The sequence below is a fragment of the Podarcis pityusensis genome, assembly GCF_964106645.2.
Source record: "Podarcis pityusensis genome assembly, chromosome: 5".
NCBI lineage: Eukaryota > Metazoa > Chordata > Lepidosauria > Squamata > Lacertidae > Podarcis > Podarcis pityusensis.
Window position 1 is genome coordinate 98,584,240 of NC_138032.1, and position 24,312 is coordinate 98,608,551.

The window sequence follows — 24,312 nt, forward strand, 5'->3', positions numbered from 1 at the left end:
TGACCTGTTGTGCTGGCATGCTCACGAGGGAGGACTGAAAGCAGTGACCACTACTGAAGCCATGAGGTGGGGGGGGGAGAGGTTGAAAGGAGCCCACAGAAACCTGGAGCAGGTCATTAAACTGATAAATTGATGATAGGGCTTACTGTTTAACACTGCTCTTCCCTGCCCCCAACCAACAGAATTAATCAGGTGGCATTTTACTACCTGCAGCCCAGAGAAACCGTAACTATTCCTCAAAGGCAGGGCTTTCATCGTCTAACCAGTTTTGCAGCGCTTGCTGAAGCCATGTCTCATTTTAAGAGACTGCTGCTCATTTGCATACATCAAATATTTTTATACGAAATCTATGAAACATTTTTCCATTGTTGAACACTGAAGCATTTTTTGCTGACTTTTAATTAAAAAGCAACACTCAAAAGAAACTAAAAGGGGGTTCTGATACTTCACGCAAAGTGATAAAGCAAGAAGGAAATGGCAGGACTGCTTAGCTTTCCCCCAGCTAATCTGGTTAGTCTGAATGAAACGTAATCTGCTAGGAAGTCTGCTTAGCTGGACAAACAGCCAAGGTATATCAATGAAAGTTCTATCTGATGTGTAAAATAAGAATGTAGAAGCACAACCAACCTATATCACTGTATAATAAAGCAAAACATCCCTTCAGTCATAAGAAACTTCCATGCAAGTTTTCCCCTCTCCATTTATTTTAACAATTAATCCCGCAAACACTCATCACCTAGATGAGACAGGAGAGATTTATGATTGCTTATCTCTCTTTTAATTTACTTGAAAAGCAAACATGGGTGGGGTGAAATTGGGTCTGGGCCACAGCACTGAGGTGGAGGGATTAACTTCCACCCCCTACACACACACACAATGGCTACTTTCCCTACTAGAACAAATTCAAATGCTAACTATATAGAATTATTATTATTATTATTATTATTATTATTATTATTATTATTATATACCACCCTTCATATGAAGATCACAGGGCGATTCAGGTATGACTCAGTGTCCCGCGTTTATGAATTCTGTTTTGACCAGTCCTGGATTTGTAGAAAAAACATATGCTTGAGAAAGGTCTTGTACTGGAAATACCTGTCTGCTGTGGGAAGCTGCTCCTTCTTTGCTGTTTTTGGCTTCAGGGTTCCAAGCAAGTCATGAATATTTGCTTGGTGCTAGTCATAGCCAAGAAATAAAGAACAAGGCAGCACTTAGTTCCATCTGCCTTGTTCTTTCATCTTTGGTGCCTCCTGGCCGTGCATTTCAGTTCCCAGGCTCCCTGATTCCTGTAGCCTTATGCAACCAACCTAGCTATGAAACTACTTTTTTATATTCTGCCATGCACTTAGGCAATTAGTTCGGTGCATCGTATTCCCATAATTCACATTCCCCAACAAGAATGGTAATTATATTAATGAATTATAACATTCAGAATGCTTCCCAGCCCCTAAAAGCATCCTGCAGCCAACATTGCATAGACACAATAGAAGCAGAGAAGCCCTCTTCTGACACCACTGCTGTGGAATAAGCCCTAACATGTGCTCTGGTGTTTCCTTCACTTTCACCCCAGCTATTTCATTCCTCCAAGTTCCCCAGAAAACTATGGAGATGGCAAAGATATACAATGCATTAGCAAACATTTAGGAGGTATCATGTAAACCATACAGCCCTTTGCTTCATTCCAAAACTTTGAAAAGACTTCCAACAGACCACGAGTCAGAGACTGAACCTAAGACATGATCCCTGAGCAGATACAAGCTGAAATTCTCAACACACTCAGAAGTTATCTTTTTTAAAAAAATATTTATTGAAATTTTTTAAAATTACAGGAAAAAAAACCACAGCAAAAAAAGAAAAAAAAGAAAAAAAGAGAAAACAAACCACATCAAACAATGCAGATTCAAAAAACAAAAATACACCACAAACAGATAAAAACAAATCCATCATTCTCGAATCCTCAACTTTCATTACCTTCTTTCTTTGACCTCCTCCTCCTCCCTTTTTTTGTATCCTAGTTATTAATTATCGCAGCAAATCCTTTCCATATTTCATAATATTCTGTCATTACATTACCTTAATCTATTTTCATCTTATCTCATAGAAAACCTTAAAACTTAAATCTTATTTTTACCAACTTCTCATAACCATAATATTCTTACCTAATTCTTTAAACATTTTTGCTAGAGCCAAGTAATTTCGTTCCAACATTTTTCTAACATTCATCAATTTTATAAAACAATCCTAATAATAAAAAAAGAAATAAAAACAATCCAATCTTCATCCAGCGTCCTTTCCTCCTGGTCCCGGGTTTTGTCAGTCCTTTTTATCCAATTGATCCAGCGCATTAACCTGATAACCTTATATCCGAGGCCCTTAAGTCTCTTCCATGTCCCTTCCGCGGCTCTTCTTCATATTCTCCTTTCACTCGTGGGAACTCCAGCTTGGTAATGTTTTTAACCCTTTTCAACAAATCAGCCCCTTTTCCAAAGACCAGACTAAACTCCATGTGGTATTTGAAAACATGTTTCAGAATCCCTCCAAAATTAAGAACCCCCACAGCCCCAAACATCTCACGGCCCATTGCCAGACTTGGAAAGTCCAAACATCCCTGCATAGGGGGGTCTATCCAACCCCCCATTTCCAAACCAGTCCAAACTTTATCTTTCCAAATCTGGCTTTTTCCAAGTTCATTTGTCAAGTCCAAAACCTCATGTTCCTGCAGGGCCACAGCTCCCTCCATCTCTGGCGCCCAAAATTCAGCAACATCCTCTTCTCTCATCTGTTCTGTCAGGGCACACTCCTGATTTGATTCCTGGGTGGGCTCCATATAGTTTCCCACTGCCTGTTCAAAAATTCTGACCGCATTAGTCATCAAATCCGTCTTCTCATTTAACTGTTCCAGTAGGGCATTTGTTTTACAGAGAGCACACCACAGAGCTTCAGAGTACATTGTCCTACAAGGTCACAAGTCTATTCCCACGATTGTAATCTGTACCAACTGCAAGCTCCCTGAAGTTAGTTACAGTTTCACAGTCTCCCTCTAGGGGGAAAACTTCTATTTGTTCTTTCTTTTAAGTACAAATCTAGCAACAAAGTTTCCTTTTTGAGATATTTTGTCAATATTTGTTCCTTTAAAATGCGAAAGGGAACAGTGGAATCACTATGTTTCTCTTCTTTTAGCTATCTGTCAAAAATGTTTGTCTCTGGTCAATGAGCTTCAAACGTCAGTCCTGACACCCCGCTCCAGGATCAGGACGGTGGAAAGTTACTTTACTTTAAACTCACTTCTGCAGGTTTAAACAGTCCGAAAAAGATCCCCCTTCTTCTCCTGCTTCCGAAGGGGGGTTCAACAATTTTAAAATGATGAAAGTTAATCTTTTAGAAGCTATTTTCTGAGCTCTAGTTTACGTTGTCTTTGCTTTATTCTGTCTACAAAGAAACGGAAGGCTGACTTCCTGTTTAGACCTTCCCGTTTCAGTGCCAAATTGAAGTAAATTTTTAAGTCCAATTCCTTTCTGCTCGCAAGTCCTTATTTAAAGTCCAATTGTCCGAAATTTAAGTACTCACGGGTGATTATTTTAGAAGCCAAATTGTCCCAGGAAAAAGGCAGCGCTCTCCGGCAACAGCTATGCGGCTTCACTCCACGGAAATAGAAGTTGACTCTCAGCACCGCGCCACTTCCCCCTCTTCGCTTTGGAGCCCGTTAGTGGGTTCCTTTGCGGGTTGGGGGGGCGCTAAGGGTGCCCGCCGAGTCCCATGGTCACAGGCTTCATCCGCCTGTGATTTTTGAAAGGGTCCCCGCTTCGCTGTAGCGGAAAAGACCCGTTTCGCGTGGAGCTAGTCCCTCCAGATCAGAGGGAGTTCGCCATTGCTGATGGCGCCACCCCGGAAGTCCACACTCAGAAGTTATCACTACCCGAAGGAGTCTCAAGGTGGCTAACAATCTCCTTTCTCTTCCTCCCCCACAACAAACACTGTGTGAGGTGAGTGAGGCTGAGAGACTTCAGAGAAGTGTGGCTAGACCAAGGGCACCCAGCAGCTGCATGTGGAGAAGCGGAGACGCGAACCCAGTTCCCCAGATTACGAGTCCACCGCTCTTAACCACTGTTGTTGTTGTCGTTTAGTTGTGTCCGACTCTTCGTGACCCCATGGACCAGAACACGCCAGGGACTCCTGTCCTCCACTGCCTCCCGCAGTTTGATCAGACTTATGTTTGTAGCTTCGAGAAACACTGTCCAACCATCTTGTCCTCTGCCGTCCCCTTCTCCTTGTGCCCTCCATCTTTCCCAACATCAGGGTCTTTTCCAGGGAGTCTTCTCTGGCCAAAGTATTGGAGCCTCAGCTTCAGGATCTGTCCTTCCAGTGAGCACTAGGACATCTGTCCTTCTTAACCAGTACACCACACAAAACAGCTCTCACCATCAGAAAGTTCTTCCTGAGGTTTAGTTTATTATTAAAGGTGTTATTCCTGCATACATTGTGTAGCATCCACACAGCTTTGGACTCCTCGCCATTTAACTGAGGGAAATGGAATAAGTAACCTGTTGCCAACTACCAGTTTGCAATCTTTCAGTGACCAGTTTGCAAATGCAGCCCCCATATGGAAGTACCCCAGAAAATGTCGTTACTAAGGGAGACAACATGTGTTGAATTTCTTCTAACCTTTTGTCTTGATAGGGTTAATGTCAGTATCACTTTGTCAGTACCTAAATCTAATACTTGATAAATCAGAATTAATCAAATCCTAATTGAGGGACTTTGTGCAGTACTAGGGCTGCCCCTCCTGCCCCCCCCTGCTCACCAACCCTCCAACGTCTCCAACTACCCTCCAGCTTCTTTGCCATCTGCCCTTCCCCCATACCTCCCCCACCCCTTTGCTCCAAGGCCCTCCCATTCCCCTTGCACTTTGGCCCAAGCCCCACCCCCTAATAAAGGAGTGGGGGCTTCATAAAGTGGCTTGCTAAACCGCTCTTGAATCCCCTCTCCCTCCTCTCTCAAATGGCTTTCCTGGGCAGGTTGCCCCCAGTGCTGCTTGCTTGCCTGCCATTTGCCATCCTGGAGCTGATGTGGCCACTTATGCCGTGTGAACGGCAGCTTGACAACAGCCTCACCTTTTTTATGCATGCATCTAGTGTCAGCTTGCATTTCTTAGTACAAAAAGTATTGATCTGATGTGTAGGGTTCTGGAAGTTTCTCTGTGTGAAAGAAACAAGCAGAAGGTTCCTGATGTTTGGGCTATTCCTTCAGAGAAGCTGAGTACAGCTGGTTTAAACTGGTTCTCTGTCAAGGTCATGCTGACTCTAAAAGTAAGGCCAGAAGGAGCCTCGGTTTCACTTTCTCTCTCTTTTTTTCTTCTGGCGCAGTGTTCTGTACATAGTATGCTTAGCATTGAGGTTTAGACTTATTATAGGTTATTGTAAGTTAAGTCTGCTGCAAGTGGATTTCTTATGGGCAGGGCCAATCCTGAATGTATTGGATTTGTGACCATTATGCTCATTTGTCTTCAGTAGCAGTAAAGCTCTGCTGGATGAAATACAATTGATTGCCTCTGGTCTATTTGGGAGGGAATCCTGCAACGTGTTTAAGTTTTTACTCTGCTAACTAGGTGTTGGAATCTGCTCTGAATCAATATTGAGTAGAATTCCATGATATATAGGAAGACATTCAAGAGTATATACAATATGCTCTTCTTTATAATACAAATGATCTATTCTGCCTCTATAATAATAAATGAAATATATATAATTTGATTCCCATTTCTGTCTGAGGTAAAATTTCCTGGTGCTATAAATCAGGCATTGTCACTGCTGGAATTCATTCCTGCAGGAAATTTACCAGATCTGCTCCATCAGTAAATGGTAGTGTTTTTCTGCCATACTTTTGTAAGCTGGTTTGAGACTGTTATTTGTGCATATTCTTTCTCAATTAATGTTTATGGTTTGCTGGCTTGTTTTAAAGTAGATTTGAATCTTTTAAATGATATGTTGTCTGTATCTTTTCATATTGGCATGAGCTATTTAAAGACCATGTTCAGCGGAAAAGCAGTACAGAAATGTTTAAATAAAGTAGGGGCTGTAAGTCCACCAGTGTATTTATAGGGCACCTAGAAAACTAGTGTGATGAGACAACAAACAAATTCAAATAAATAAATACATTCTATGCTGAATGCCATCCCATGGGGTGTGAAATTCAACCTTCCCCTTTCAGAAAAAAAAAGCTGTCTTTGAAGTGTGACAATTTCTCAGCTTTGGTCTGCAACCAGTTTTTGAATTCTAAATTTCTCACTGAATATGCCTGTGGTGTAAAATTTACTTGCATGAAGCTGAAGGAGTGGGGAGAACTAACCTTTTTGCTTAACCAATCTAAAAATACTGGCATGAAAGAAGGAGGGGAGAAGTAATCAAAATTTAAATAATCTGTTAGACCTTTAATTAGAGATCTAGCCAGGGTGAAATTTCAATCCAATTATCAAAAGTGAAGGCATTTAACTACTTAATAGCTCTGAAGTAATTGCAGTGCTTTTACAGAATTATGCAAATGCTGAGTTGGAGAAAAGTGTTAAGGGACATACATATGGAATTTTCTGTTACATTAGCAAACAAGGATCATGATAAAAACACAAAATTTCTAGAAACAAATTATTTCAAATGTGTAATAATTTTTTAATAGAAACAATTGGACAAATACATGGTTGATCAAAGGCTAATGTGCATGATAGCTAAAGCCTTCATATATAGAAACGGTATATCTTTGAATACCAGATTCTGGGGACAATCAACAGGGAACTGTCGTCTGTTTCCTGATCTTGCTCATAATTTCCCTGAGGCGTCTGACTGGCTTCTGGTGGTGGGAGATGGAAGGGACCTCTCATCTGATCTCCCGAGGCAACTCTGGTGTTCTTAGGTGGAAGTCTGAATTGTCAGCGTCATTCCTGGTGCCCAATTCATTCCAGGCGTGGGTCTTTTCAAAACCTTTGTGTCCTCTTCACAGACTGCAGGCTCCTTTGGGATTATGTCTATCAGCTGCTGTCAGACAGCCGGTACGAAAACTTCATCCGATGGGAGGACAGAGAATCCAAAATATTCCGGATAGTGGATCCTAACGGACTGGCCAGGCTGTGGGGAAACCATAAGGTAAAGAGCAGCTTGGCCCGAGTACACCAATTATTGCTGACCTAACCTAGCAATGTTGGGCAGAGAAAGGGAGAGGTGTTGATCTCAAGGCAACAGTGTCCCTGAGACAGGGGCTACTAAGAATCTACACAATCTGGCTCCATGCATGTTGCTGTTTCTTGGTCCATGGCTTGGGTGTAACAGAATTGTGATAACTGGGATTTTATTTTTTTTTATGTAGACTAGGGGCTGCATCCTTACTCACTCTGCTTGCCAACCTCCCTCCCAGCCCCCCACATCCCTAGAGCTTTCCCTTGTCAAACCATGCAGCTACAAATAGAGCTTTTCACCTTTCAAGCCCCATTTGTGAAGCCACAACTCTTCTGTGCTGCAGCCCTGCTTTACATCCGTTTTCATCTTCACTCCTGTGTCTATGCATCTTCCTTTTGTGCAATGCCATTTGCACACAATCTTAATTCCTGCACCTTCCTCCTACCACACCTTGCAGCCACCACCCTTTTCACCTTCTGCCACCACTCCTCTTCTGCATACATTTTCATTCCCCGCTTTCATCTTCAACCCCATTGCATGCCTCCTCCCTAATTTTCTCAACTGCCCCTTGCACACAGACCACCCACATTTGCAGGCCTCCTCCTCTCCTCTTCTGCAGCCCCTTTAGGCACACATGCCTTGCTGATATATATCACTGTATCTCTAAGATGAATAGAATCTTAAGAGCAAGTCTGCCAGTTATCCTGTTCGGTTAGAGAAGGTTAAGTTAAGTAATGGATGTTGTACATATGTGGGTATTTGCTTGTCTATTCTAAGTTATTACACTGATTCTAGAACTTCTTGTTGAAGGCAATGGTACCAGGAATGACAGCTCCACATCCTTTATCTGTCACATGAGGCAGCTGAGGAATGGAGGAGGGCTGTCATGGACGGGCTGGAAGCAGAGGAGTGGGGGGGGGATCCAACTGGGGAACCCTCTGGGGAAGAAGGCTCAGAGCCAGGGGACTGGTGGTGGGACAACAGTGAGTGGTGTGAAGGAGAAGACTGGGAGGAGGAGGTGTCAACAGCAGAAGAGGTGGCAGGGTTTAGTGAACAGGAAGAGGCTGTGGCAGAGCACCGTTCAGACTCTGAGGTGGAAGTGGGGGCTGGAGGGCAGGGGGACTAGAAGACAGAGAGGCAAGCTGCTGAAGAGGCCTGGGAGTCTCCTGCTGCTGCTGGAGCTCCCCCCATCCCCGGTCTCCTAGGACACACAGAGAAATGAAAGGGGCAGAGGGGGGGTTGTGTGCAGACATAGCCTAAGACTGCGCGGGAAACACCCTGGAGAGGAGGAGTCCTAGTGGGCACTGGGGACCTTCCGTCCTTGCAACTGCTTCATCAGGGCAAGACCTAGAAAGAGTTTCTGAGACCACTAGGCCGGAGCTGTGGATTGTTTCCTTGAATAATTCACTTTACTGGCCTCAAGTGATTCATTGTGTTGTGCTGACCTACGCCTGACTCCAGCCCTGATGAGGGGGAAGTTTGAGTACAGCAAGAAGAGAGCGGGACAGAGGAGGAAAAAGTGGCTGTTTTAAATTGCAGCCCAGGGTTTAGTAAACCAGGCACGGAGATACACTGAGGGTTGCTTTCCCCTTGCCCCCCCCCAACCCCCCCCCCCAGTTTTAACAAGGAGAAATAGCAGAGATGGGTACTTAGCAGAGATGGGTACTTTGAAATGAACAGCAAAAAGCTAAGATAACCAAGCCTTTCCAAACTCCCTTGTCACTGTACTCAACTACCACTTCTCCCCCCCCCCCCGTGTTTTCCCCTGCATGCTCTACTCAGACCTCTGCAATGTTTAAGATTGCCACTGTTTTCTACTCATCCCTGCTTTACTCAAATCTCTGCTGTTGTTTAAAACCACTGTTTTCCTCTGTTTTTCTCCCACCTAGCTTTACACAAATTGTTGCTGTTGTTTAAAACATCAGTTTTCCTCTCAATGCTTCTCCATCCCCACTTCAAACTTTGCTGTTGTTTAAAACAACCATTCTTTTCTTTTCAGTGCTCTTCCCTTCTCGCTGTACTTGTGCCTCTTCCAGGTGGTGGTGGACTTTCCTTCCTTGGAGGTTTTTAAGCAGAGGTTGGATGGCCATCTGTCATGTATGCTTGAGTTGAGATTCCTGCATTGCAGGGGGTTGGACTAGATGACCCTTGGAATCCCTTCCAATTCTATGGTTCTCAGCTGCCTCATGTGTGAGAGCTAAAGGACAAGAAGTTCACAAATAGTCCATACTTTACTCAAACCACCACCATTTCCCTCTTAGTTTACTCCATTGCTGCTTTATTCAAACTTCTGTCATTATTTTAAACCCTCTCATTTTTCTTCCCTTCTTGCTCCCATGCCATGACCACTGCTGTTGTGCACTTTGCCTTCCTTTTTTCTTCCCTATCCTGCATAACAAGGACTGGGATGAGGCAATTGGGGGCCGTGCGATGACGTTATTAGATTTTTATTATATTGTGAGATAAAGTGATTCCCTCCCCAATTCCGTAGTCTACTAATATATGTGGGAAACAGAACAAAAGGAAAGACAGAAACATCAACCACCTTTTTCTTTGTATTATTATGTTTTAATTATTGCTTCATGCTTTTCTTCTTTCTTTACAGAACAGAACAAATATGACATATGAGAAAATGTCTAGAGCCCTGCGCCATTATTATAAACTAAATATTATCAGAAAGGAGCCAGGACAACGACTTTTGTTCAGGTGATAATTCCTTATTTTTCATCCTTGTTGTTTGCAAGAAATTCTTTTTCTAAATTTCCTTATGGATAATGTTAGAGGAAGCTATAAAATAGAATCGTTATCGCCCTCCAGAAATGTAGCTAACCTGACTAAAAACCAAACTTCTGAATATCTGAAGGCCGGGGATGGGTTCACCAGTTCACAGCATTAAAACCAATATCTCAATATCTATCAGTGTTGAAGTATTCCATGAGGCCACTGAGTAGACTATATGTGCAGCTCTGCATATAAAGCTGACAGTTTGGCACTTGGAGGATTAATCAAATCAAACTGTGACTTATGTTCAGCAAGTGGTGAATTTGCGATATTGCATTAATGTAAGCATGAAGCCAAAAATTGCATTTTCAAAAAATTCAGAGCTATTAAGACCAAAACAGGGGACTGGGTTTTCTTTTTCAGGACTGCATATAGCTCTTTATAATATTTGTACTAGTCCGTTGTCACGCTGGTGACAGGTGGCACATGCTCCAGAGTGAGGGAAGCATCAATGACAGGTAGGCACAGCAAGTGAGCACGGCTTGTGGCAGAAGGGGAAGCAAGAGGGGCAGCCAGTGAGAGTTGAGCATCTCTCAAGGGTGTGGACGTGGGTAGTTTGAGCAAAAGGGGTGATGTGGCCCTGTGGATGAGTGAGCAGAGGTGGAGTGGGCAGGTGAGCTTGCAGTAGCAGGGAAGTCCAGGAAGGGAGGTCTTGCACAGGTGGAGCGAAGTGCAGATGAGTTGAAGAGGTTTGATGAGGAGTTGGGGAGCAGGGCTTGGGCGATGAGAAAGGAGAAGGGCAAAGGGAGGGGGCTGTGGTGAGGGAATAAAAGGAGTGTGCAATAAAAGAAATAAAGAAATGGTAAACACCTCCACTGAAATAACCATTCTGAAACAGTACCTTTGCAGGTACAAGAGGACCATTTCTTTTTTCCATTTAAAAAAGGAGCACATGAATCAGCCTTATACTGAATCAAACCACTGCACCATCTAGGCTGGGGCTCACCAAACTATTTTATTTATTTCATAAAATTTATATACCACTTGATTGTAGAGAGGGAAACCCTTTTAAAAACTGAAATGTAGAGGTGGACTTCCAGCAAGCCGCGGCCATCAGAAAGAAGCGTGGAATACCCCCCAGGGGATTCCGAGCAACGTGGGGGTTTTAAGACATTCTGCAAAGGCTATGCAGACCTCGGAAACTCAAGGGGATTACCTTGAGGGATGTGGCACCCAGCGGCGCCCTTGCATGCTCTCCTGCTCTTCGGGTTTTATTAATAGAACTGGAGACGGGATTGAGCTGCGGGCGCAAAGGGAAAGCACCACTAATCCTTTGTTGTGCAGTCTCTGGCTTCTGATGAAAGCAGCAAGCTTCCAAAGAGAAAAAATGGATTTTGGATTATACAGTGATAACCTTAATTCGTTCCGGAGGTCCGTTCTTAACCTGAAACTGTTCTTAACCTGAAGCACCACTTTAGCTAATGGGGCCCCGTATCCTCACCAAGAACAGCTGCTCAAGTATCTTCCTTTACAATTACACACTTTGAAAGTCCCTTTTTGCCTGTTGTACAGTGGTACCTCGGGTTAAGAACTTAATTCGTTCTGGAGGTCCGTTCTTAACCTGAAACCGTTCTTAGCCTGAAGCACCACTTTAGCTAATGGGGCCTCCTGCTGCCGCTGTGCCGCCAGAGCACTATTTCTGTTCTCATCCTGAAACAAAGTTGTTGTTTTTTAAAAAAAGATATTTATTAAGAATTTAAAATTACAGAAAGAAGGAGGAAAAAGCAAGAAAAAAGAAAAGGAAAAAAAGTATACAAAAAAAGAAATTAAACAATATAAGTCAATAAAAACAAAAGTCAAAAAAAAGAAGAAAAACAAAACACACAATACATCAGAATCAAAAAAGCAAAAATAAACAAAAAATTTAAAAGCAAATCCAATATTCCCAAATCCTTACCTTTCATTAACTTGTTTCATCGACCTCCTCACACCTCCCTTTTTTGTATTCTAGTTGTTAATTATCTCAGCAAATCCTTTCCATCTTTCACAATATTCTGTCATTAGATTACCTTAATCTATTTTAACCTTATCTAACCATAAAAAACCCTAAAGCTTAAAACTTAAATCTTATTTATACCTAATTCTTTTTAACAAAACATATTTATACATAATTCTTTTTAACATTTCTACTAAAGCCAAATAGTTTCATTCCAACATTTTTCTAATACTCATTAATTTTACAATAATTTTCTAAATGAATTTTTAAAACTTTCTTCCAATCTTCATCCGTCATCTCTTCTTCCTGGTCTCGGGTTTTGTCAGTCCTTACTGTTCCATCCATCTAGTCTGTCAACCTGGTGACCTTCTATCTGAGGATCTTAAGTCTTTTCCATGTCCCTTCTGCAGGTCTTCTTCTTGTTTATACCTGCACTTTACTTTATCTTCTGCTGATCTTATTCTTAATTTCCTTCCTTTCTCTCGGGGAGACTCCAACTTGACAATATCTTTATCCCTTCTCGACAAGCCAGCCCATTCTCCATAGTCGACACTAGAATCCAAAAGATATTTAAAGGCATGTTTCAAAGTCCCTCCAAGATTGAGGGCCCCCACAACTCCGAACTCCCCCTGGCCCAAAGCCAGATCCGAAAAGTCAAAACATCCCTGCATAGGGGGATCTATCCAACTTCCCATCTCCAGACCAAACAGTACTCCATCTCTCCAAATCTGACTTTCTCCAGGTTCAGCCGTCAAGGACAGTTCTTAATCAGAGGTACTATTTCTGGGTTAGCGGAGTCTGTAACTTGAAGCGTATGTAACCCGAGGTACCACTGTAATTGGATGTTTCTATCCATTGAAATATTGGAGAAAATTTGGCAAGATCCGGACAGCTGAGGGGTGAAAAAAGGCACTCCATCCCGACAGCGGTGAGGAAGATGGTGCAGGAAAGAAAGTTGCAGGAGTAAAGACAGAAGTGAACAACCCTGCTGTGTGAGTGTTAAACTGAAAGTCCTCAGATACTTTGTATAAAGTGCTAAGGCAGGGATTATCGTTGTAGTGAATTTTGGTTTTTGTGGGAGTTAAAGAGGAGATTTTTTTTTTCCCCCTGGTGAAGACTCTGTGTTTTGGTTGGGAGAACTCTAACGTGCTGAGCTCCAGCCTTTGGAAAGAAATACGTTCTGTTATAATAATAAATTATTTATTGATGGGAAACCAATCATAATTTTTAAGGAGATCCCTACCAGATTTTTGCAAAAGAGAGATGGATATAACCAACTAATGGGATTGTTGAAGAAAAATGGAATACAACACAGATGGGAATTTCCAGAAGGGGTCTCATTTTATTACAAAGATAAAAGATTTAAATTAACTGATGTTCAGGAAGTTAAGAAATTCATCAGAAGATATGAGAAAGAATTAGGAAAGGTGGACGCTGGTCTCACTGGACCTGCTGGACCCACTCTGGATTCAAAGGAGGGAAAGAAGAAGAAGAAAAAGGAGGAAAATAAGGAGGAGGAGGAGGAAGAAGAAGAGGGAGGAGAAGAAGAAAAAGGAGAGGAAGAAGATATTGATAAGGATAAAGCTACCCAACCTTAAGTTAAATTTTATTGACTGTAGTGACCAGAGAAATGACGTTGAAACTTATAACTTGGAATGTGAACGGTCTTAATAATAAATCTAAAAGAAATAAAATTGAGCATATTTTAAAAAGACGGAATTTGGATTTAATTTGTTTGCAAGAAACACATGTGACAAAGAAACATAGACATGTTTTGATTAACAAAAGGTTGGGGGAGACTTTATAACTTCAGATGTAAATAAGAAAAGAGGAGTAGTCTTGTACATAAAGGAGAAGTATGACCCTAAGTTGATTTCCAAGGATGAAGGGAGAGTGATTGTAGCCCAAATGATGCTGCAAGGGGGAGGAAATTATCATTGTTGGAGTTTATGCACCAAATGAAAATAAGGCTGAAAAAAATTGGAGGAGAGGCTGTTGTAATTCATGGATCAGAAGATAATTTTAATGGGGGATCTCAATGGAGTGGTACGGCCAGAACTAGATAGATCAGTAAAAAGGAAATCAACGAAAGAAGGCAAGTTACCAAAAACATTCTTTGACTTGATTGAAAACCTTGGACTAGTTGATATATGGACACTAAAATATCCAACTACAAAACAGTTCACATTTTTTTCCAAACCGAATCACAGTTTGGGATGAATAGTTTATATATGGATATCCAAGGAACTAGTACCAAGAGTAATTAAAAATGAGATCACACCGGGAATACTATCAGACCATAATTCAACACTTACGGAATTGAAAGGGAAAGAACAGTCCTCCTTCAGATGGAGGATGAATGAAAGTTTATTTGATGACCGAACAATAGTGGAAAATGCTAAGGAGGTAATAAAAGACTACTTTTAGTGGAATCTACATAAAGAAACTGGACTTGAAATGGCTTGGGATGCGAGTAAAGCTGTAATGAGAGGCTTCTTGATACAGAAAAATTGCCACCAAAAGACAGAAAGAGAAAAAGAAAGTTCTGAATCACCTCATGAAGAATGAGAAAAAACTAACATTGAAACCTAAAGACGAACAAATAAAACAAACTATTAAAATGTTGCAAACTCAGTTCTCCATGCTGGTGAATCAGGAGGTTGAATGGAAGATAAAAATAATGAGACAAAAGAATTTTGAATCAGCGAATAAGACTGGAAAGCTATTAACTTGGCAGTTAAGAAAACGTCAAAGTCAAAATACAATTAATAAGATCAAAATAGGAGATAAGGTGACAAAAGATCCAAAATAAATAAGGAAGGCCTTTCAAAAAATTTATAAAGATTTGTACAGGAAGGAGAAGGAAGATATGAAGAGAATAGAGAGATATTTGGAAATTTATAAAGTAAAACAAATCCCATTAGAAAAAAGGAAACAATTGAATACACAAATAACAATGCAGGAGATTCAAATGGCAATAAAACGTATGAAGCAAGGTAAAGCTCCAGGACTGGATGGCTTCACATCAAAATATTATAAGACTCTTAATGGACAATTGACATCTGTTCTGTGGGACGTGATGAATAATATTCTGAAAGAAGGGAAGATCAAGAACATGTGGAAAGAGGCATATATAACGCTAATCCCTAAGCAAGATACAGATTGTTTGAATGCCAGGAATTATAGACCAATATTGTTATTAAATAATGACTATAAGCTTTTCACAGATATTTTGGCAAATAGATTAAAAGAAACTCTTAACAAGTTGATTCACAAAGATCAAGCAGGTTTTCTTCCTGGTCGACAATTAAAAGAGAATGTAAGATATATTGGATATAATAGAATATTTGGAGATCAGGAATGATAAACAAGCAGCATTAATGTTTATAGATTTGGAAAAAGCTTTTGATAATATTTTTCTTTTCTGAGAGGAGTAGATGCAATACACTCTGAACAGAAGGCAAAAATGATTGTGAATAATATACTGACAGAATACTTTGATATAATAAAAGGTACTAATTGTCCCCATTATTATTTATTGCGGTCTTGGAGGTATTGACAAACAGGTTAAGAGAAGCCTCAGAAGTGAAAGGTATCAAAATTGGTGTAAAGGAATTTAAGTTTAAAGTCTTTGCAGATGATTTGGTTTTAACATTAGAAGAACCTCATTCTAGTGTACCAGAAGCATTGGAGGAAATTGAAGAATTTGGACAACTAGCAGAGTTTAGGTTGAATAAAACTAAGACTAAAATGTTGGTTAAAAATATGCTTAAAGAAAAAATAGATGAATTGCAACAAAGGTCTGGAATCTTGGTGGCAAAGAAAGTAAAATATCTGGGAATTTGGCTGACTGCAAAAAATATCAATTTATTTAATGATAATTACCAACTGGTGTGGAAGGAGATTAAGAGAGACTTAGAGATATGGAATAGATTAAAGTTGTCATTTTGTGGTAGAATATCTGCAGAAAAAATGAATGTATTATCTAAGACGTTATTTTTATTTCAAACGATTCCAATAATCAAGGGGACTGGACAATTTAAAGAATGGCAAAAAGTACTTTCAATATTCATCTGGCAAGGGAAAAAACCAAGGATAAAATTTAAATTACTAATAGATAAGAAAGAAAAAGGTGGATTCTCTGTGCCAGACTTTATTATGAGGCGTCCTGTCTCTGCTGGTTGAAGGAATGGATTACACTGGAAAATAAAGACTTATTAGATTTGGAAGGATACGACAACAGATTTGGTTGGCATTCTTATCTTTGGTATGATAAAGTTAAAGTGCATAGAGGTTTTACAAATCATGTGTTAGAAGATCTATATACGAGGTCTGAGAAAGGAACAAAAACTTGTTGGAAAGGAAAACACCATGGTGGATATCACCTGTGGAGGTATTAACTGTAAAGAAAGTGAATCCAGAGAGGAGGTGGGCCACCTATGAAGAGATATTAATGAAAACTGACAGAGGTTGGAAATTAAAGCCATATGACCAAATTGAGGGTGCTTTTACAGGTTGCTTGCAATATCACCAAGTAAATGATGTTCTTTTGTGTGATAAGAAAGTAGATAAAAAATCGAAGATAAAAAATCTAGATTTCAAATTGAACTGTTGGAATGCAGAAGTAAATTGCTATCTAAAATGTACATTTTTTTTATTAGAATGGTATGCACAGGATGAGCAGATGAAAGAGGTTATGATAAAATGGGCACACTTTTTCAGATACCAGTACAGTAAGAACAAAATACCTTACCCATGCATTTCTATGTTGCTTGTGTTTTCAGGTTCATGAAGACTCCAGATGAGATTATGAGTGGTCGCACCGACCGCCTGGAGCATCTTGAATCTCAGGAACTGGATGAGCAAATATACCAGGAAGATGAGTGCTGAAGAACCAAGTCCCCTGCTTCACTTTGGTCTGTGGAAGAGCAGTCTACGTGGAGGCACAGTCAGATGGGAAATGAGACCCCAGGACTTAGCATTTACTTTGGAGACAGTGCAAGAGCCCAGAGTACCTTAGAAAAAACAAATCTATTGGCAAGGTGTTGGCAGCAAGACTTGAAAGAGAGAGGGGAAATATAGCACTACTGCACTGCTCCTTTTAGAGTCTCCCTCACCCGGGGATATTTTTGTTTAGTTTTGTTTTTGGGTTGGTTGGTTTGTTGAGGATTTTCTTTTCTAATTAATATGCCACTTGGCCTTTTTAAAGCAACGTTTGTAGAACAAAACATCAAGTTTTTGCTTATTCTGAAGGCTTTCCTATGGAAATGTAGTACAACTGTTTTCTGTGCAAAGTCTCATAAGATGATTCTAAGATAGGAACAAATGGTGACAAATGCCATAAAAGAAGTGAGAAAATGGCTGGAGTTATTTTTATTCATGCTTGTCACAAAGGTTAAAGATTCTGGATGGTGATCCATGGTGAAAGGTATAAGAAATTGAGAGTCGTGAGTGGCCTATCTTGAGTGAGCATTGTGACTTGAAAGTGTCTGCAAAGCACCTCAGTCCCACAAGGAGAGATAAAGGGAAGAGCTCTGCCAAAGTCAGTAGGCATCTCCACAATTTTCCAACTCAAGGAAGCTTTAAATGAAAACCATACTAATAGGACAGGATTTTTGCTTGACTGAGTTTGTTGAGCCATCACCAGGGTATTTTCAGTTTGAAGAGGGTTTTTGTTTTTTGTGCCAGCCAACAGTCTCTAGGACAGAAGAAAGGTTTGTCATAAAAAGAGAAGGAAGGGGTTTAAGGCCCTTAAAATTGCAAAATTGCATTTCTGGAAGCTCTGATGGGTTGTCATCACAACTATATGTGCTGGCGGGGAAACACAGATTGCATTTCTGGGCTGATCTTTGCATTGGTTATGTTTCGCTCTGTTGTAAGTGAAGTTTTCTGGCTATCTTACCCATAAATATGGAATTTCATTTTAAAGGATGAGCATTCGTGCCCTGTTAATTTTAAATGTTTTAGGTTCTTGCAGCTCCAGATTGGTCTGTAGCTTTTTTGCTGAGAGGAGTTTTGTATGCACCTCTGTTGGTAGGAGGTCTTAGCCCTTTAAACATCAAGAAGGTTGTTAAATTATTCTGAAGTTAGCAGTATGCTACCCTGTGGTTCTCCACCACAAAATATCTTACTCTTCATAAAGTTCATATGTTCATCTGTACACATAATGACATAATTCTGTCTGTGCTGCAGCGTCCACACTCAATGAAAGCTGTTCACAGGGCTGTATGTATCTTAAATGCTAATGAAATCAGTATTCTGTGCCATAATGACTTACAATTCTGCATCAGGAATGCAGAATCTGAAATTGTATCACTTGGACCTGATATTCAAATTAAGCATATTTGCTGTGATTTAATTTGCATAAAGAGTTCTGTGTCTATAAGTGGGGTAAGGTGGAAAGGGATGGCTATGCTGATGTCTCTCCACCTCTCCATCACTGGTAATTCTGCTCCGCCAACCTTCTGGCTTCTAAAATTTATTCTGAATCTTTAAAAACTTGCTCTTTAAAAAGAAAAATTAAAGTGAAATACTCAATATGTTTCTGCATTTGCATGGTAAGGTTATATAAAACACACAGCCCTGGTCATTGGCTGGTTTCTTACCAGTTTCCAGTAAAAGTCATTCACTATAAAAAATTCACAGCAGTATTCACTAAAAACTGGTCTGGGACTCTTCCCCCCATCCCAAGAAAATGTTAAATAGTGAAATGAAACATACTACTGATAAGGGATAAAACTGTTAAATCTAAGATGCAACATGTGAAAATAAAAGAACCTTGAACATACATTTAAAGCATTCATTTTCACACATTTGTCCATCACTCTTCGTTCCCCACAGGTAGCTCCTCCGGTCCCTTAATTTTCATACCAGTTACGTAGCCAGCGCAGCATACTTCGGCCAAGAGATACGATCCACTCTGTGTTAATGGAAAGGAGTCTCAGCAGAACAGCTGCATCCCAGATTTAGAGCTGCAGGTGGATCAACATGTTTTATGGAATTGTTTCTATTGAGCTTCAAACCCTGCTCATTGTTGACTTAAGAAGCTTCACATTGTCTGTTTTATATGAAAGGGGCCTCAAATTACATTTATTGTGTTTGAATTTGGCAGTTCATTTTTGTTGTTGCAGATTCTTAACATGTTTTTATGAATGGCAGACTCTTACAAGGGGGAAGCCTACTTTCCCTTCCGTCACAACAAAGGCTGCAATTCTAAAAGCTTATGAATCCACACTCACACTCTGGTCCCATTGTTCTTGCATCCATGTAAGCAGCCCAGACAGTCACAGAAGCAACAACTAGGTGGGCGGGGGGGGGACGGGACACATTTCATTGGATGGCTGTTAAATAAAACTGCGGCTGCAACGGTGTGCTTTTCATATTCAGGAACTGAATGTGAGTTCTTGTGTTTCTCTGGGGCCAAACTATAACCATTACCAATTAATAAGGGGCTGCTTCTGAAAATGGCAGCTGTAGGGCCGGGTTTGCAACTGTTCACAAGATGTCCTGCACTTCCCTGTCTCCCCAGCAGAAGTCAGTGATGGGTAGAACAAATAGGAATAGGGAAATGCTTAAAAGTTATTGGGGAATGGAGAACCCTACCATAAAACTCACCTATACAGTGGTACCTCGGGTTACAGACGCTTCAGGTTACAGACTCCGCTAACTGAGAAATAGTACTTTGGGTTAAGAACTTTACCTCAGGATGAGAACAGAAATCGTGCTCCGGTGGCGCAGCAGCAGTGGGAGGCCCCATTAGCTAAAGTGGTGCTTCAGGTTAAGAATAGTTTCAGGTTAAGTACGGACCTCCGGAACGAATTAAGTACTTAACCCGAGGTACCACTGTATACAAAATGAACATTGCAAGGACGCCTGGGTTCACATAAGGGCAGAGATTTCTTTGACATTCTCTTTAAATGGCTGCAGCCACGTGCAAATTAAGAATGAAATGCTGTTGTCGGTTTGCTTGGGTTTTTTTATTAAAAAATCTTAAGTAAATTGTAGCCTGTTGATGGTGGCTCTTCTTTTTGTTTCTTCAAGGTGTGGGGGTTAAGGTGATTGAACTGAATGAATGTAACAAAACAAGAATGCCTCTTCTCAGGGCCAGTGAGTTGCAAATAATTTTTAAATGCTTGTAATTACATCATCTCAATAAAATTTTTAATATATAAAGTTGTTCTGTTGTTTTTTCTTAAGCAAGTATATGCTGCAGGTAAGAACTCAAGGTTTTCGAGGCTTTACCTTCCTTCTCTCCACCACACCCACCTTTTTTAATAGCCACCTTTAGCAGCGCACTAATCATGTGAGAGAACACTGAACACTGAAGTTGTAATGCACAGCAAACAAAGGTAATTGAATCTGAAGCTCTAGTCTGTGCTCCAAACTCATTTCTTCTCGTATAATGGTATAAACTTGTAACATCCATGAAAAAGTCTTGTCTGTTTTGAGAACTTAGAGGATTTCTAGTTGCCCTCTAGAGGTCTAATGTGGACTATGTTCACATTTGCACCTTAAAGGTAAAGGGACCCCTGACCGTTAGGTCCAGTCGTGGCCGACTCTGGGGTTGCGGCGCTCATCTCGCTTTATTGGCCGAGGGAGCCGGCATACAGCTTCCGGGTCATGTGGCCAGCATGACTAAGCTGCTTCTGTCGAACCAGAGCAGCGCATGGAAACGCCGTTTACCTTCCCGCCGGAGCAGTACCTATTTATCTAGTTGCACTTTGATGTGCTTTCGAACTGCTAGGTTGGCAGGAGCTGGGACCGAGCAACGGGAGCTCACCCCATCGCGGGGATTCGAACCACAGACCTTCTGATCGGCAAGTTCTAGGCTCTGTGGTTTAGACCACAGCGCCACCCGCGTCCCAGAGCACAGTAAATGTTTCCCTCCTTCCCCCTCCCCCATGTTATTCAGAGCGCATCAGTTCCCCACTGTCTGCTAATACCAGCATGGATTCATTGATGCTGTTTAGTGTCTGATTTGTTGGCACTGAATGTTGGTAATTCCTTGCCTCATCCACAGTCAATGCATGTTTGCAGGTTCACTGTCATGAACCTCTATAGTGCTCTTCTGGATATGGACATTCACTGTTCCTACATCAGCAACTGGTATGCACATGTCCATCATACCCTCTTACCTGAACACTTGCACACAACTGACTTCACAGTGTGGCCCTGCATTTTATTTTTAAAATAGTGCATGAGAATAGCACAATTCTCCCACTGAGCATGTAACAGGAGCACCAGTCCTTTACCTCTAAGGGTATACTGTGTGACTGTGGAAGTGGATTTACTGTTTGCACACCGATGATCTTTGGAACGTGAAAGGAGCTTCCCTCTTCACCAACCTCTCTCCCATATGCTCTGGTTCCTGCTGCATCTGGGCTTTCAGTAGCTCTATAGAAGTTTACCCTTCACATAAGAGGAAGTTTGGGGCTGGACCCACTCCCACATAATCCCCCTTACAGCCGTGTTCTGCTGAGGTCTGAATAGGGGCTCCCACATCACCATTTAGACAGCTGTAGGCATGTTCAAGGAACACCCCTTCCCAAACATCATAAACATAATGCCCATGCCCTGTCTGCATGGACACATATACTAATTTTGTAATAGGGAGCAAAAGTCTGCATTCCCTCCCCCTTTGACATAAACATTTGTCCAAGTCTTCACCTTTTACACTGCCTGATAAATTTACTGGTGATGACAGCAATATGTGATAGCAAAGTTTTTACTCAAAATTATATTGGTAACCATGATCAAATCTAGGCTTGCTTGCTCACTTTAATATGGGACAAAAGTATATACTTAAATTTTGCTTTAGGAAAGAGTTTACACTGGCAGATTTCCAGAGATTTCCAAACAGCCCAGACTTGGGTGGATTTCATAAAAGTGTTTCTTGCATTACCGTGATAATAATGGACTTAAGATCTTCTTCAGTGTTTATTTGGCTGCCCACTGTCACAGAGTACAGGGGGAAGTGAGAGGAAAATATAAGCCAGGTACATTGATGGTCTGCCTTCATAAATTAAAATTTGCAAAGCAAGAAACTTGCTTTTTAGCCCAGCTGTCAGGGGGTAAGCCTCAGTTCCAATGCCACTATTTTACTACAGAAGTAAAGTACTCCAATAAAAGCTGTTCCAATAACAACTTCCTTTGGTGTGTTTCGTAAGTTTTTGTCTTTGGAGACAACATAGTTTTGACTAACTTTCAAAGTTGTTCCATAATTAATAGATTTGGCTGAAACAATTGACTGCTAAGTGCTATTTTTATAGGGTTGCCATATTTCAAAAAGTAAACTGATTTTTCGATAGAATTGCCTAAGATCCAGGACAAAGCGCTGGGACATATGGCAGCCCTGATTTTTAATATGACATTACTTCAATCTCTTGACACTTTGATTATGTGATTTATCTTATTAAATAGGTTCTTGGCATGAATGCATATGACAGTCATTACAGAAACTTTGCAGTGGGGAAATTCCCTATTTGGATGTTTCCTGGAAGAAGTTTGAACAATAACTTGAACAGCAACATTAGATATTGCTATTTGTTATACAAAATATTTAATATTTGCTCATTTATTTCTTTATTAAATTTGTATATTGCCCTATACAAATATCCACAGATATCAGGGAGGTTCACAACATTAACTTATTATGCAGTGATATTGGGAATTAACTATGGTAATAGAAGGAGAATGGAATTGCTCTTTGCTCATATTACTGTATGAATAAAGTAATACATTGAAATATTGCATCTTTAGGTGTATGCCTATAAAGGAAAATGTGTGAAGAGGCTGTAATGCAGGCACACTTCCACGCACTGTGTATATGTGTGGCACAGAGAAGTAAATAATCCATACAAAACCATTCAAAGCCAAATGGTGGAGAGAGCTGGAGAGTCCTTGGGGCTTGCGAGGAGACCTTGCCCAGAGCCCAGAGGGCATCAGTCAAGGTGGAAGAAGCCCTGAAGAGACTTTACACTGTTCAGCCTCCCCACCTAACAGCCGGTGGGCGGGATAGAGCAGCAGCAGTAGCCACTTTCCTGCATGTCCCAGACTCCTGCCAGCCTGGGAACTACAGTATTTTGGTATGAATTGAAGAGAGAGAAGCAGAAAGGGTGTTTAGAGGGTGCGCCCCACCTTACGCAATTTCTTTTCAAAAAATTTAAATCCTTACTGATTTTAAATATTGCATCTATTCACCACAAAAAGAAAAAAAAGAAAACACATCAAATACCAAAAAAAATGTTACATATAAATTAAATTTCTTCCATGTGTTGAGACTTCCGTCTTCCTCAGCGTGGGTCCTTCGTTTCCTTGTTGACTGCATATTGTATGACATTTAACTCATCATAAATTATAATCTTTGTAGCATATGACATTGCAGAAGTTAATCAAAGCATGTCAAAGATTTCATACGGGAACAATGTTCTTTTAAATATAATCTGTATATATTCCATTCTTTGTTAAACTTTTGGTTTGTCTGTATGTCTATGTAGAATTGGCAAAGATGACAAGAAAAATTAAGAACTAGACAAACCACCTTATGCAATTTTATTTATGTGCACAGGGGCCCAGACTGTAACCCCCATGTAAGTGGGGAGTCACCCATACCTGACATGGGAAGCTGCAATAGTTTTTCACAGATATACTCTGTCAGTGGCAAGTACGATGGAGGCAGATATGAACAAATCCAGAAGGATTCTGGGCCTGTCTAAAGTTAAGCGGGATCTGCACACTCAGTTCTTTAAAATGTTTCAGGGTACCTGTCAAGGCTTCTGTCAAGGCTATTCCTCCCCCAGTTGCAGCAAGAGTAGATAAACAAGGTATAGTCCTTTTTAATGGGTTTATTCAGTCATAATAGCAAGAGGCAAAAGAACGCAACAAGCCTTAACAACGGCGTTGCTCCTAACTGGGCTCCTCCTCCCTCCTTCCTCGCTACAGCACCTTCCCTTACGGCGTCCGCTCGAGGTCAAATGTCTGATTCCATTGTTCCTGCACTCTTAACAAATGCCGAATTCTGGGAGACGGGGGATCAGAAATCCTCTCCAGTGACAATGTGTCATCTGGCTGCCCTGCCGCAGTCCCGTCCCCCCACTTCTTCTAACACTTCCCAACTCTTCTGTCTATCTCTGAGCTGTGACTTTCCTCAGACCCCTCAAAGCCCTGCTGTAAGTCAGTGCTGCTGCCTCCTTCTCCTCCTGCAGCGTCGGGAGAAGCGGGGAGTGATTTCCACCATTCCTCCTCCTGCATCTCACCCTCTTGAGTCCAGTCCCTGACAGTGCTTCAAGAACTGCAGGAAGATTAGGAAGGGCAAAAATCACCTATGCACAGCTTTCAATATTAAAAACTGGAGAGAGGAAAAGTAAGGGACATTTAATGAAGTCACAAACTATGTGTTCAGACTCCCCAGTATTTTAGCTCAGTCAA

At 41.0% G+C, this 24,312-nt stretch overlaps 1 protein-coding gene across 2 annotated transcripts in view; it reads left to right on the forward strand.

Moving 5' to 3' along the window:
* ETV6 (ETS variant transcription factor 6) overlaps positions 1-20,058 on the forward strand; it is a 156,031-nt gene extending 135,973 nt beyond the window's left edge. For both annotated transcript variants that reach the window (XM_081005614.1, XM_081005613.1), the window contains exons 6-8: positions 6,997-7,139; positions 9,775-9,875; positions 16,671-20,058. In XM_081005614.1, coding sequence (XP_080861740.1) covers positions 6,997-7,139; positions 9,775-9,875; positions 16,671-16,776 — 350 coding nt within the window. In that variant the 3' untranslated portion in view covers positions 16,777-20,058. The remainder of the gene's footprint in view (positions 1-6,996; positions 7,140-9,774; positions 9,876-16,670) is intronic.
* Positions 20,059-24,312: the final 4,254 nt, after the last annotated feature.